The sequence below is a fragment of the Coregonus lavaretus genome, assembly GCF_964263955.1.
Source record: "Coregonus lavaretus genome assembly, chromosome: 23".
Lineage (NCBI taxonomy): Eukaryota > Metazoa > Chordata > Actinopteri > Salmoniformes > Salmonidae > Coregonus > Coregonus lavaretus.
In genome coordinates, this window is record NC_140010.1 from 22,689,812 (window position 1) to 22,701,908 (window position 12,097).

The 12,097-nt window shown below is 44.7% G+C and overlaps 1 protein-coding gene across 3 annotated transcripts in view; it reads left to right on the plus strand.

Moving 5' to 3' along the window:
- The window catches only part of LOC311098747 (E3 ubiquitin-protein ligase RNF220-like), a gene marked incomplete at its 5' end in the record, with an annotated part of 152,005 nt that overhangs the window by 103,592 nt on the left and 36,316 nt on the right, over positions 1-12,097 (plus strand). For 2 of the 3 annotated variants that reach the window (XM_084139295.1, XM_084139296.1), the window contains 3 exons: positions 1,939-1,993; positions 7,371-7,466; positions 9,919-9,961. In XM_084139295.1, the coding sequence (XP_083995421.1) occupies positions 1,939-1,993; positions 7,371-7,466; positions 9,919-9,961 (194 nt within the window). Of the gene's footprint in view, positions 1-1,938; positions 1,994-7,370; positions 7,467-9,522; positions 9,760-9,918; positions 9,962-12,097 lie in introns of those variants that run through there. The other variant, XM_084139297.1, reaches the window with a different exon arrangement.

The window sequence follows — 12,097 nt, forward strand, 5'->3', positions numbered from 1 at the left end:
CAGTGCTCTAAAAGCAGGCCCTTCTGTACTGTCTGTCGGACCAGAGTGGAGGGATGACATGAGTGTGACACAGCCAGCACAGACACAGATAGAGACACAGCCCAGTTAATGCTGCCTCCCTCCCTGCCTGCCTGTTACCCTGCCTGCCTGCCTGGATGGTGGATTTATGATGGCAGGGAGTGTGTTTATTATCTCACAAACAGTACAGAGCCCATGTGGAGATTTATCCCCTTTCAAGGCCTGGCCCTGATTTGTGTTGGCAGATCAATCATCAGTGCCTCCACAGAGGGGCCAGGGGCGGGGACAAGGCTTATTACCTATGGAAGGAGGCAGGACGAGTGGTTGAATCTGCCTTCACCTGCCATTCATTACACCAATGCAACTATCTCTGGTTGCCTAACCGACCGGAACGTCAACCAATTGCCACACTAGGATTTTACCACATCAGGAAGATAAGTATTTATTCTTCTGGAGATTTAATTGTAAATCAACTAATCTTTACTTCCTGCTTACCTTGGTTGATCTCCTTGGTTTCCTTCTTGTAACACCTTGTCTGTGGCCTCCTGTGTGAGGCCACGCCCCCACCCCTCCCCTCTCCAGCTGTCCACTCCGGGGACACGCTCGCCTGCCAAATCACGTTGTTGGATTAGGACCTGGGCAAATTCAATTTCAGTGTCTTGCCAAAGCCGCTCTGCATCTGGGGCTGCGCGTAGGACACAAAGCGAACATGACAAGGGTGACTTTTTTTGTCACTTAGACCCGGCACATCATTTGTGAGGCTCATAAAAATGTATCTGTGTCTCAGTGAAAGGAGGAGATAGGGAGGAGGAGCGAAAGAAGGAAAGCTAGACAGTGAAAGTGACAGAACAGAAGATATGCAGGAAACAAATAGAAAAAAAGGACTGCCAAGAGCAGAGCTCCAGCCAGTCTATGTCTGCAGAGGGAGGAGGATAGGGAATAAGGGATATTAATGTCTCAGGGAGAGATCTGATTTGATATGTCTCTCCCCATTGTCGGCTGATGCTTTAGCCGGACCGTTTAATATTTCCGGCCTTCTAATCAGTCATCTTCAATCCACAATGTCGATGAGGCTGTGATTTGATGTAGCCCCCGCTGGTCAGACTCCCTCCCTTCCCTCTCTCTCTCTTATATCCATCCCTCTCTCCTCTCCTCCGCCTCTTTAATACAATGTTTACAAGCGAGCGCATTGTCCTCAACATATTTCAAAGTCCTAAGTGCACAGGGCGTTTCACTGACAAATCAAATAACAGCAAAATCATTTATTTCCTGCTCCTGCCACTGGCTCAGCGACGGCAGTTAGAGAGGAGGATAGGTGGAGAGGGGTGGATAGGAACATCAAAGAGAATGATTACTTCAATAAAATAATTATATCCCAAATCTGCTTAGCAGTCATACTTTGAGCTGTAATTGTTTCAAACACAGCATGGCCCAAGGGTGGGCAGATTGAGTGGCACAGAGGGAGCTGGGAGGAGGGGGAGGAAATGGAGGGTGGTCGTGTTGGAATCTTGCAGACGATTAAAAGTGTGATTTGTGTTTCTCGGTGACTGAGTAACCGTTTGAGCTGTCCCCTGGGTATTGCATTTTGTCTGAGTGAGTAGGGGGAGAAACAGTGCTGTCTTTCTGTCCGCGTGACTTTAAACAGAGTTGAGTGTTAAAAGAGGGATGTCATCTGCACAGAGACAGAGGACAGAGGTGTCACCTGAGAGGACAGAGGGTAGAATATCACTTATATTAGGGGTGACACAGAAATACACACACAGGCAAAAGGAGAGGGCTTCCTAGAAAGACAACCTCAATAAAAAAAACATATATATGTTGTGCAACTCCCATTTCAATGGAAACACCCAAACCCACCCATATTGTAAAAATACAGATCCAATAACTTGTTTTAATTGGTCTCTTCCCTCTCTCCTACAGTAAGAACCCATCACACGGACACAAGGACGGCAGTTTGGCTCCAGGAACTCCTAAGGTAAGAGTACTTCAGAGACTTTCATGATAAACCAGCAGAATCTCTCCCAGACTCCACAGCCCCAATAAGACCATTATCTTTCCACTGACCAGCTCCCAGTCCAGGCTCTCCCTCACAAATATCTGAGCCTTATAAGGCTAAAGTACTTTAGGTCTAGATCTCTGTTGCACTGTGAGGAAACCAGTAGAGATCATTAAGGTCCTCTGGAATGAAGGGTGTTAAGCTACTACTGTCTGTATCAAGAGGCTAGCCCAGTGGACATGCTCCAGCAGGCAGGGGAGAGGGGAAAGGAGGAAGCAGCCATAGATGCACTTCCTATGGTTTCATGGCTGTCTGAGTCCTCATTAAAGAACTGGTCCAAGAGACCCTGGACAGCAGTTTCTGTGAACCCCCAATAAGAATCAAAGGATATGGAGACAAAGGACTCTGTATAACCAAGAACTTAAAAAGGGACTCTAACTGGGTCTAACTCCTCGGTACAATGCAGTGTTTCAAAGTGTTCACTTTGAGACACACTCCAAGCCACATTGCATTCCTGTAGTCTGTTGAGACAGGGTATGTCTCTCTTAATAAGAGCTTTCATTAATGTTCTCCCAATGCTGCCACATTTAGCTGTGACAGGCAGGGGCATGTGGATCAGTGGATGTGTTGAGTGAAGAGAGAGAGAGAGAGAGAGAGAGAGAGAGAGAGAGAGAGAGAGAGAGAGAGAGAGAGAGAGAGAGAGAGAGAGAGAGAGAGAGAGAGAGAGAGAGAGAGAGAGAGAGAGAGAGAGAGAGAGAGAGAGAGAGAGAGAGAGAGAGAGAGAGAGAGAGAGAGAGAGAGAGAGAGAGAGAGAGAGAGAGAGAGAGAGAGAGAGAGAGAGAGAGAGATTCGTTTTTTTAGGTTTAGTCTGGAGCAGGGCCAAGCAGAGCCAGCCACAGTTGGCACAGAGGGAGAGATCGATTGTTTCTCTGCCATTAAAGGTACGATTTGCTAATGGCATGTGTCCCTGCGGAGGGTAAAGATGCTATGAAGGATGTCTGTCTGTAATGATCACTGTTCCTGTCTGGTAAAAGGGGACCTTTAATATCGTCAACATCTCCAAAGACACATGCTTTAATGTGCTCAACAGTGTTTCCTCTACTCTTCATTCAACTGCCATTTCGGAGGACATTTACTGGGTTGAGATTAAATGGATAAACTTCATAAAAAATATATAATGGAGATTTTTGATGTATTAGGATCCCCATTAGCCGACGCCAATGGCGACAACTAGTCTTACAGGGGTCCGACACATAACGAAAAAGACATTACAGACAGAATACTTTACAATTTACATACATTTAAAAACATGAACATGTAGTGTGTGTGTGTGTGTGTGCATCTATCAGTTACACATACATGTCAGTACATACACACAACAAGTAGGTCACATGGGGAGAGGTGTTGTGCTGTGAGATGTTGCTTTATTTGTTTTTTGAAACCAGGTTTGCTGTTCACTTGCGCTATATAAGATGGGAGTTCCATGCACTCATGGCTCTGTATAATACTGTACGTTTCTTTGATTTTGTTCTGGACCTGGGGACTGTGAAAAGACCCCTGGTGGCATGTCTGGTGGGGTAAGTGTGTGTGTCAGTGCTGTGTGTAAGTTGACTATGCAAACAATTTGGAATTTCCAATACATTAATGTTTCTTATAAAAATCAAGAAGTGACATAGTTAGACTTTCCTAACAAAAATCTAGAACCAGTTTATTTCTGGCCACCCATTCCAAAACAGACTGCAACTCTTTGTTAAGGGTTTCAGTGAGTTCATTAGATGTGGTTGTGTATATAGTTGAATCATCAGCATACATGGACACACATGCTTTGTTTAATGCCAGTGGCAGGTCGTTGGTAAAAATAGAAAAGAGTAAAGGGCCTAGAGAGCTGCCCTGCGGTACACCACACTTTACATTTGACATTAGAGAAGCTTCCATTAAAGAAAACCCTCTGGGTTCTATTAGATACAGTAGATAGCTCTGAATCCACGATATGGCAGAGGTTGAAAAGCCATAACACATATGTTTTCTCAACAACAGGTTATGGTCAATAATATCAAAGGCTGCACTGAAATCTAACAGTACAGCTCCCACAGTCTTCTTATGATCAATTTCTTTCAACCAATGATCAGTCATTTGTGTCAGTGCAGTACATGTTGAGTGCCCTTCTCCATAAGCATTTGTTTACAGTGAAATAGCATTGTATTTGGTCAAACACAATTTTTTCCAACAGTTTGCTAAGAGCTGGCAGCAAGCTGATAGGTCTGCTGTTAGAACCAGTAAAGGCCGCTTTACCACTCTTGGGTAGCTTTGGCTTCCCTCCAGGCCTGAGGACAAAGACTTTCCTGTTCGTTGTTGGCATTTCCTGCCTTAGTTTGCCCACTTTGCCAATTAAGTCATCATTAAAATAATTGCCAACATCAAATGGTTTTGTGACGAATAAGCCGTCTGATTCGTTGAATTTGTCTTTGTGCCCATAATTTCATTTAAAGTACTCCAAAGTATTTTTTCCATCATTCTTTATATAATTGATCTTGGCTTCATAATACAGTTTCTCCTTATTTCTGTTGAGTTTAGTCACATAATTTCTCAATTTGCAGTAAGTCAGTCAGTCAGATGTGCAGCCAGACGTATTAGCCACTCCTTTTGCCCTATCTCTTTCAACCATACAGTTTTTTAATTCCTCATCAATCCATGGAGCCTTAACAGTTCTAACAGTCAGTTTCTTAACAGGTGCATGTTAATCAATAATTGGAAGAAGTAATTTCATAAATTCATCAAGTGCAGCGTCTGGATGCACCTTATTAATCACATCAGACCAACAAATATCTTTACATCATCCACATAAAAGTCACAGCAAAATCTTATACACTGTTTTAGGCCCAGCTTTTGGAACGTTGGCTCTCCTGGATATAGCCACTATATTATGATCACTGCATCCAATGGGTACAGATACAACTTTAGAACAAAGTTCTACAGAATTAGTAAAAATGTGATCAATACATGTGGATGATCTTGTGCCTGTAGTGTTTGTAAACACCATGGTAGGTTGATTAATAACCTGAACCAGATTACAGGCACTGGTTATAGTGAGAAGCTTCCTCTTGAGCGGACAGCTTGATGAAAACCAGTCAATATTCAGGTCCCCAAGAAAGTAGACCTCTCTGTTTACATCACATACACTATCAAGCATTTCACACATATTATCTAGATACTGACTGTTAGCACTTGGTGGCCTATAGCAACACCCCATAAGAAAAGCCTTTAGCTGTACCAGGTGAACCTGCAACCACAACACTTCAATAACACTTGACATAAGATATTCTGTAAGAGATTGGAGACAGAGGTGTGGTACTGTAGTAACAGTACATATTACATATTATTATGTAAGTCTGCAGGCTCACCGTTTCTCACTACTACCTTCTGGTGGGGCCTGGTTCAGAGTCAGACAGAAGCTAGGGGAGAGTCAGAGACAGGGGCTAGGGGAGAGTCAGAGAAAGGGGCTGGGTGAGAGTCAGAGACAGGAGCTAGGGGAGAGTCAGAGACAGGGGCTAGGGGAGAGTCAGAGACAGGGGCTTGGGGAGAGTCAGAGACAGGGGCTTGGGGAGAGTCAGAGACAGGGGCTAGGGGAGAGTCAGAGACAGGGCTACGGGAGAGTCAGAGACAGGGGCTATGGGAGAGTCAGTGACAGGGGCTAGGGGAGAGTCAGAGATAGGGGCTACGGAAGAGTCAGAGACAGGGGCTACGGGAGAGTCAGAGACAGGGGCTAGGGGAGAGTCAGAGACAGGGGCTAGGGGAGAGTCAGAGACAGGGGCTAGGGGAGAGTCAGAGACAGGGGCTAGGGGAGAGTCAGAGACAGGGGCTTGGGGAGAGTCAGACAGACAAGGGCTAGGGGAGAGTCAGAGACAGGGGCTAGGGGAGAGTCAGAGGCAGGGGCTAGGGGAGAGTCAGAGTCAGAGACAGGGGCTAGGGGAGAGTCAGAGACATGGGCTAGTGGAGAGTCAGAGACAGGGGCTAGGGGAGAGTCAGAGACAGGGGCTAGGGGAGAGTCAGAGACAGAGGCTTGGGGAGAGTCAGACAGGGGCTATGGCAGAGTCAGAGACAGGGGCTAGGGGAGAGTCAGAGACAGGGGCTAGGGGAGAGTCAGAGACAGGGGCTAGGGGAGAGTCAGAGACAGGGGCTAGGGGAACCAGAGTAATCGTGGTTAGGTGAGGAGAGTGGGAGTAAGGGAACAGGGAACGAACAGGGACTGGGGTGAGGGGAACAGAACAGGCCATCTGAGCGAGGCGTGACTAAGCATTCCCCAGTAGGTACTTAGTATTCCCTGTAGTCCCGTGTAGCTCAGTTGGTAGAGCATGGCATTTGCAACGCTAGAGTTGTGGGTTCGTTTCCCAAGGGGGACCAGTATGAAAAATATATATTTAAAAAATGTATGCACTCACTAACTGTAAGTCGCTCTGGATAAGAGCGTCTGCTAAATGACTAAAATGTAAAATTTGAAAAATGAAGAAGCTGGTTGAGGGTCACAGGGGCTTGCTTCAGACCTTCTAGACCAGCCTACCGGTTCTAAAGGGGATTAACCTTTCCCGCTTCACACATGCCACCCGCCCCCTCTCAACCACGCCATCGCCATAGCGACTCCATGCCAGCCCTGTGCCTCTTAATTCTCGGGGCCAACTGGACGTCGAGGCGAGATGAAGCTAACTAACATGGCACCTCCTGTATCTAACGCTGACATCAATCTGTATATTAGTCAACACACTATTACACTTAAGTATAATTACAAGTAGTAGTTGATATCAGAGGCTTGTGCTAATTGACACATTTGCAACTAGTCCAGTTACAACAATTAATAAAAGACAACACACAAATATTCCCCAAGCTCAAGCCACACAAATAAACAGCAGTTACCTGACCTTGCAGTCCCGAAGCATAAAAAGCCATGCACAATGCTTAATTTACTGTCCCGGCACTAGGGGTCTGCCATTTCTCACATATTAATATTAGATTATAGTTGTCGGCCACTTAAGCCCCTGCTCTCTCCTCTCTCCTTGATTAATAGGGACACATTGTAAATACAAATATTTCATAGCAGCCTCGTAAAGAGCTGGATCTCTGTCAACTATGCCCCGTAAAGTAAGCACTATTTCCCCTCCCCCCCCCTTTCCCCTCGTTCATTTGAGAAATTAACTCAATTAAGTTTGACAGTGGGACAGGCCTGTAATGTTGGAGGCTCATCTGAGGCTCTCAGAGCAGGTTTCTAGATGACTGTAATGTTGGCGAGTGTCCTCCTTGCCTCCACTGCAGCATTCACCTCTTCTCTTCCTCTCACAATAACTGTCTTGCTCTTTCTCCTCAGTCCATGCTGTTGTCGGTGCACATCAAACGCGAGGGAGAGTCACCGGTGGTCTCCCCTCTTTCCTCTGAAGACGCCCACCACTCCGACAGATACCAGGTGAGCTGCCTGCCCTGTGCCCTGCCTGGAGAAACAAGGGGTAGGTTCCAAATGGCACCCTATGCCCTATTTAGTGCACTACTTTGACCAGAGCCCTGGTTAAAAGTAGTACTCTATGTAGGGAATAGGGTGCCATTTGGGACGCTACCAGGATGCTGCTCTTGGCCCACATATTTAGCATCATAATCCCATCATCATATCCTGTCATATGACAGGAAAAATTAAACTCTCTATGAAACATACTCCTGGTAAAATAACAGGAAATGCAATGGATGGACAATGTGCAAAAACGTCCCCTGCTCTCTGTTAGAGAGGTTAAACATTAGGCAAACTCACAGGTGTCACCGCGGCGATGGTGAAAGACGACAAGGTAATAATTTGTTGTTTTAGTGTTGAACACACAACATTGACTCAGCCAATCATCTCGCTATCATGGAGTGGATCAGGGAGTCAATAGAGGTCCTAGTCTCCATCAGGAATCAGCCAAGCCGCCTACCTCTATCCTACCTGCTTGTGTCCCAAATGGCTCCCTATTTCCTATATAGTGCACTACTTTTGACCAGATCCCTATGGGCCCTTGTCAAAAGTAGTACACTATATAGGGAATAGGGTGCCATTTGGGAAGGCACCCCTCTATCCTCCGACTATCTCTGGTAAAGATTTGTCCAGGCTGTAATGTGTTTCCCTGTTCAGATAGGTAATCATCCATAGTTTACCTCAAGCTCTTATGCTCCCTAAGCCTGGATGGTATCTCTTCTGGTCTACAGCATCCTTGACATGTTTTCCACCTCATTCTGCTGGAGGCCTCACCACTACAGTGTGCGTCCTAAATGACACTATACTCCCTACACAGTGCCTTACTTTTGATCAGACCCCAATGGGCCCAGGTAAAAAGTAGTGCACTACAGTATATAGGGAATAGGGTGCTATTTGGGATGTGACCGTACAGTAGATTAGTTAGGATTTAACTTACTCATACAGCACAGTGTTTTAACCGAATCTATAATTATAATGTAGCTTATATACCGTACTTTTTTTCTCTCAAAGTTTAGTATTTCAAACTCATATGCCAATGATCTATTATTTGGGTTAAGTGGTTTTCTTCCTTATACCATAAAGTGAGAACTATTAGTGTAGGACATCATATCCATACATTGACAGGCCTATTAAAGGGGCAGTGTGGTTAAAGTATATATTTTCATTAGTAAAATTGCTGCTGAAATCATTTCATACAAATGATTAAGTAAATGGAGACCCCAACCCCCCTGACATTTTAGATTTTTGTTATTATTCCTCATCATGTAATTGTGTAAGCCGTTTAGATAGCATGCGTCCCAAAAGGCACCCTATTCCCTGTCAGGTACTTTATATTTCAGCAGAGCACTATGACCCCTGGTCAAAAGTAGTGCACTAAATAGGGAATAGCGTGTCATTTGGGAAGCAGCCATAGTGGATCATCATGGTGCAGGTTGGATATGAGCATGACTTAAGTATCAGTGTAAGAGGCCTGTCTGGTATATGATGGACGACCACTCGGCAGGAATTTGAATTTTTGACCACATTCTGTGCCCGTGTCGATGAGTGGACATTCATCCATTGCCCTGACTGGCCCTGCTAGTGTCAGCACATAGCCTACACACTCTGGAAGAGAAGGGAGAAGAAAGATAGGTGGTCCCACTTAACCCATATCTTAGTGGTATTCACAATCACTGATCATGCCTGTCAGTTTCAAACAAGTTTAGATGGAGAGAATTCATAGCCTATTTCTTATGTCACTTTGATATGATGAGATTGTACAAAATAAGGAAACACTCATTTTCAGAAAATGAAATAAAAAGTTTATACTATTTGTATTGACTGCAAAAAACTAAGTTTAGATATGATGCATACAACTTGTTTACCCTACAAGTTACTTGACAAACTTGAATAAATCTTGAAATCTCATATCAAGTCAACTTCCATTGAAGCCAGCCACTATATTACTTATTGCTGCTCCCTAGTGTCAAACGGTGGTACGACACCGGACGTCCTCTGAACTTTCACTCCTGTGTTGGTCACATGACACGCGCCAAGCCAAGATGGCGACGTCGATGAACAGAGCGGCTTTGTAGGCGGCACATTCAATCCTTTGGCATCCTCATAAAATTATTGATACAAAATTGTATTAATGGTGCGGTCTAGTACCGGGAGACCTAAATGATAGACGTGAACAAGTGAGTTTGTCGGCTTGAAAAGGCTTTGAACAAAACTTGACGACCCTGTTATGGAAGACACGATACAGCCCAAAAGAGAAGTAGGTTTTTGTTTACTATCAAGATGTAGCTTGCAGGGCACACTGTAGAATCCAAAGCAATCCATCCATGCACTGCTACTAATGTATCTATGAACATTATAAATTCAAAGGTCCATATCTAATGCATATTTTGTGTGATTCCTTTCTTCCTACCTGCAGACATTTTTACGAGTGCGGGCAAATAGGCAAACCCGATTGAATGGTATGTATACATTTCATTTTTCTTTTGAAAGTTAAATACTTTTCATAAGCATCTTACACGTTTATGTTTTTCATAAGGCAACTTATTTATTTCTAACAGCATTTCTGGTAAAACATCCTGTAGAATTACAGCATATATATTAATATATATATTAATGAAGATATCATGATCTCATCACCTGCAACATCACAAAACCCACTTGTATGCAATGACATGATTAGAGCCTAGCTTCATTGTCTTGGTGAAATTGTGCAGTAATGTTCTGAAATAATGCCACTATCGGCTTGTGACATGATTAAATCATGTCTATTTAGGTTATTTCCTAAAACAAGATATTTCCCTATCAAATAATATTCTATTCATATTTATTAAGTAGCCTAAACAGTTTTATTTTATACTTTTTCAATACACTACTGAAAATGAAGGTTGCTCAACCAAATATCACCTGTATTACAGTTGGTGGAATTGTCAATACATGTTGAAGCAGCAACTGGTGAGGCGCATGTGCATCTTCAGTATGGTGACCAGATTTTGGAAATTTAAATCATTTTATTCAGTTATGTAGCTGCACCAAAAATGTATACATTGTATGGAACTACCAATTTTTACTATAGCCCTTTAAAATACTTTTTAATAAATGAAAACAGAAATGTATTACTCCGCCACAGTTTTCGTAATCCTAGCTTATCTAGTAATTTTAGAATCACCCAAGTTTGGTAGCCTATGCTGTTGGATGCACTTTATGGCCATGGCCGTAGTTGTTCATGCGGTTACAATGTATCACTGATCAAACATTCTCATTAGGTCCGAGGCAAAGCTGCTGTAGCAAACAAGTTTTGTACAGGGACAGACATTTTTACATGCAAATCTGATTGGATACTGTGTTTGATTATTGAAATATCAGCCTCAATTTATCTTCGAGTTGCTTTATTCTTTCTGAGGGCTAATCAGGGACAGCTATAGCCGGAGACAGGCCACCAATGGGGACTGTCCCCGGAAATTGGGGATGTCTGGTCACCCTAATATTCAGAGTGGGAGGACAGATTCATAGGTCTGGATGGATCAACTGACAGAGAGAGTCTGAGTCTGTGGGACCTTGACCAGGCAGGGTGGCCATGAGTGAGATGTCAATCTGACCTGTGTTTGGTTGGATTGTGATAGGTGTGACTGACCACACATTTCTACCCTGCATAGCCAAAATCTTGGCTCTGTCATCTATATCACACATTATGGCTCAATATAGCCAGAGGACCATGTTGAACACAGCCCTTGCTGACAGCCCATTCACACTGTGGACCAGCTCCAGGTTGTAGCCTACATTACAGCTACAGAGCCAGGCCTGCCCCTTGTTGACCCACTGAGTGTGATAGCAGGGCTGGCTGGTGGGGGGGTCGGGAGCCCTGGCTGCCCCTGTGTGTATCCCTCCCTGATTTTCCCTTGACCTAGCGCCTACACGAGCAGAGGATCTATTAACCCTTGACCTTCTTGATATGTTAACAGTCGATGACCTCTGCTGGTGCAGGCGCTACGCCAAGGAAAGTGTCAAAAGTGCTCCCCTTGGACTGCACAACGGAGCCCCCCTTGCCCCCTGCTGCATTCGCCACGGTAAGCGCCTGCCCCCAGTCCCCTCCTCAACACCCCCGAGCTAGCTCACTTCAGGCCCAGTCTCCCTCCCTGCCTCCATTGACATTTAGCGTACACCAGCCTCGGCTCGGCAGCAGCCTCACTGCTGCTACGAAATGAAACGGTGCCGACTTTGTTTAAACTCAGGCCTCCATTAATGTCTATTACCTCTCATGTGGAACCTGAATGATTTTTTTTTGGGGGGGGGGGCTTGTGCCGTGCCTAATTAATCGTCCCTTTCTCTCTGCGTTTAATGACGCCCTCCTCGATTACCATCACCCGTTCCCTGGCCTGGGAGAGAGATTATGAGGAGCTTTCCCAATCTCCCTGGAGTTATGGCGCATTGTCCCTCCTCCTCCTCTCGCCATCCCTCCTCAGGTCCCCCTTGGCCCCTTTCGCAAATCACAGCCACCTAAAAATTAATGTCCCCGCACGCCATTTGCAGTTAAGAAAAGTCGACAAAGACTTACGGCGCAATGGCTGCTGTTCTGCTGTGTTAAATTTCTAATTATG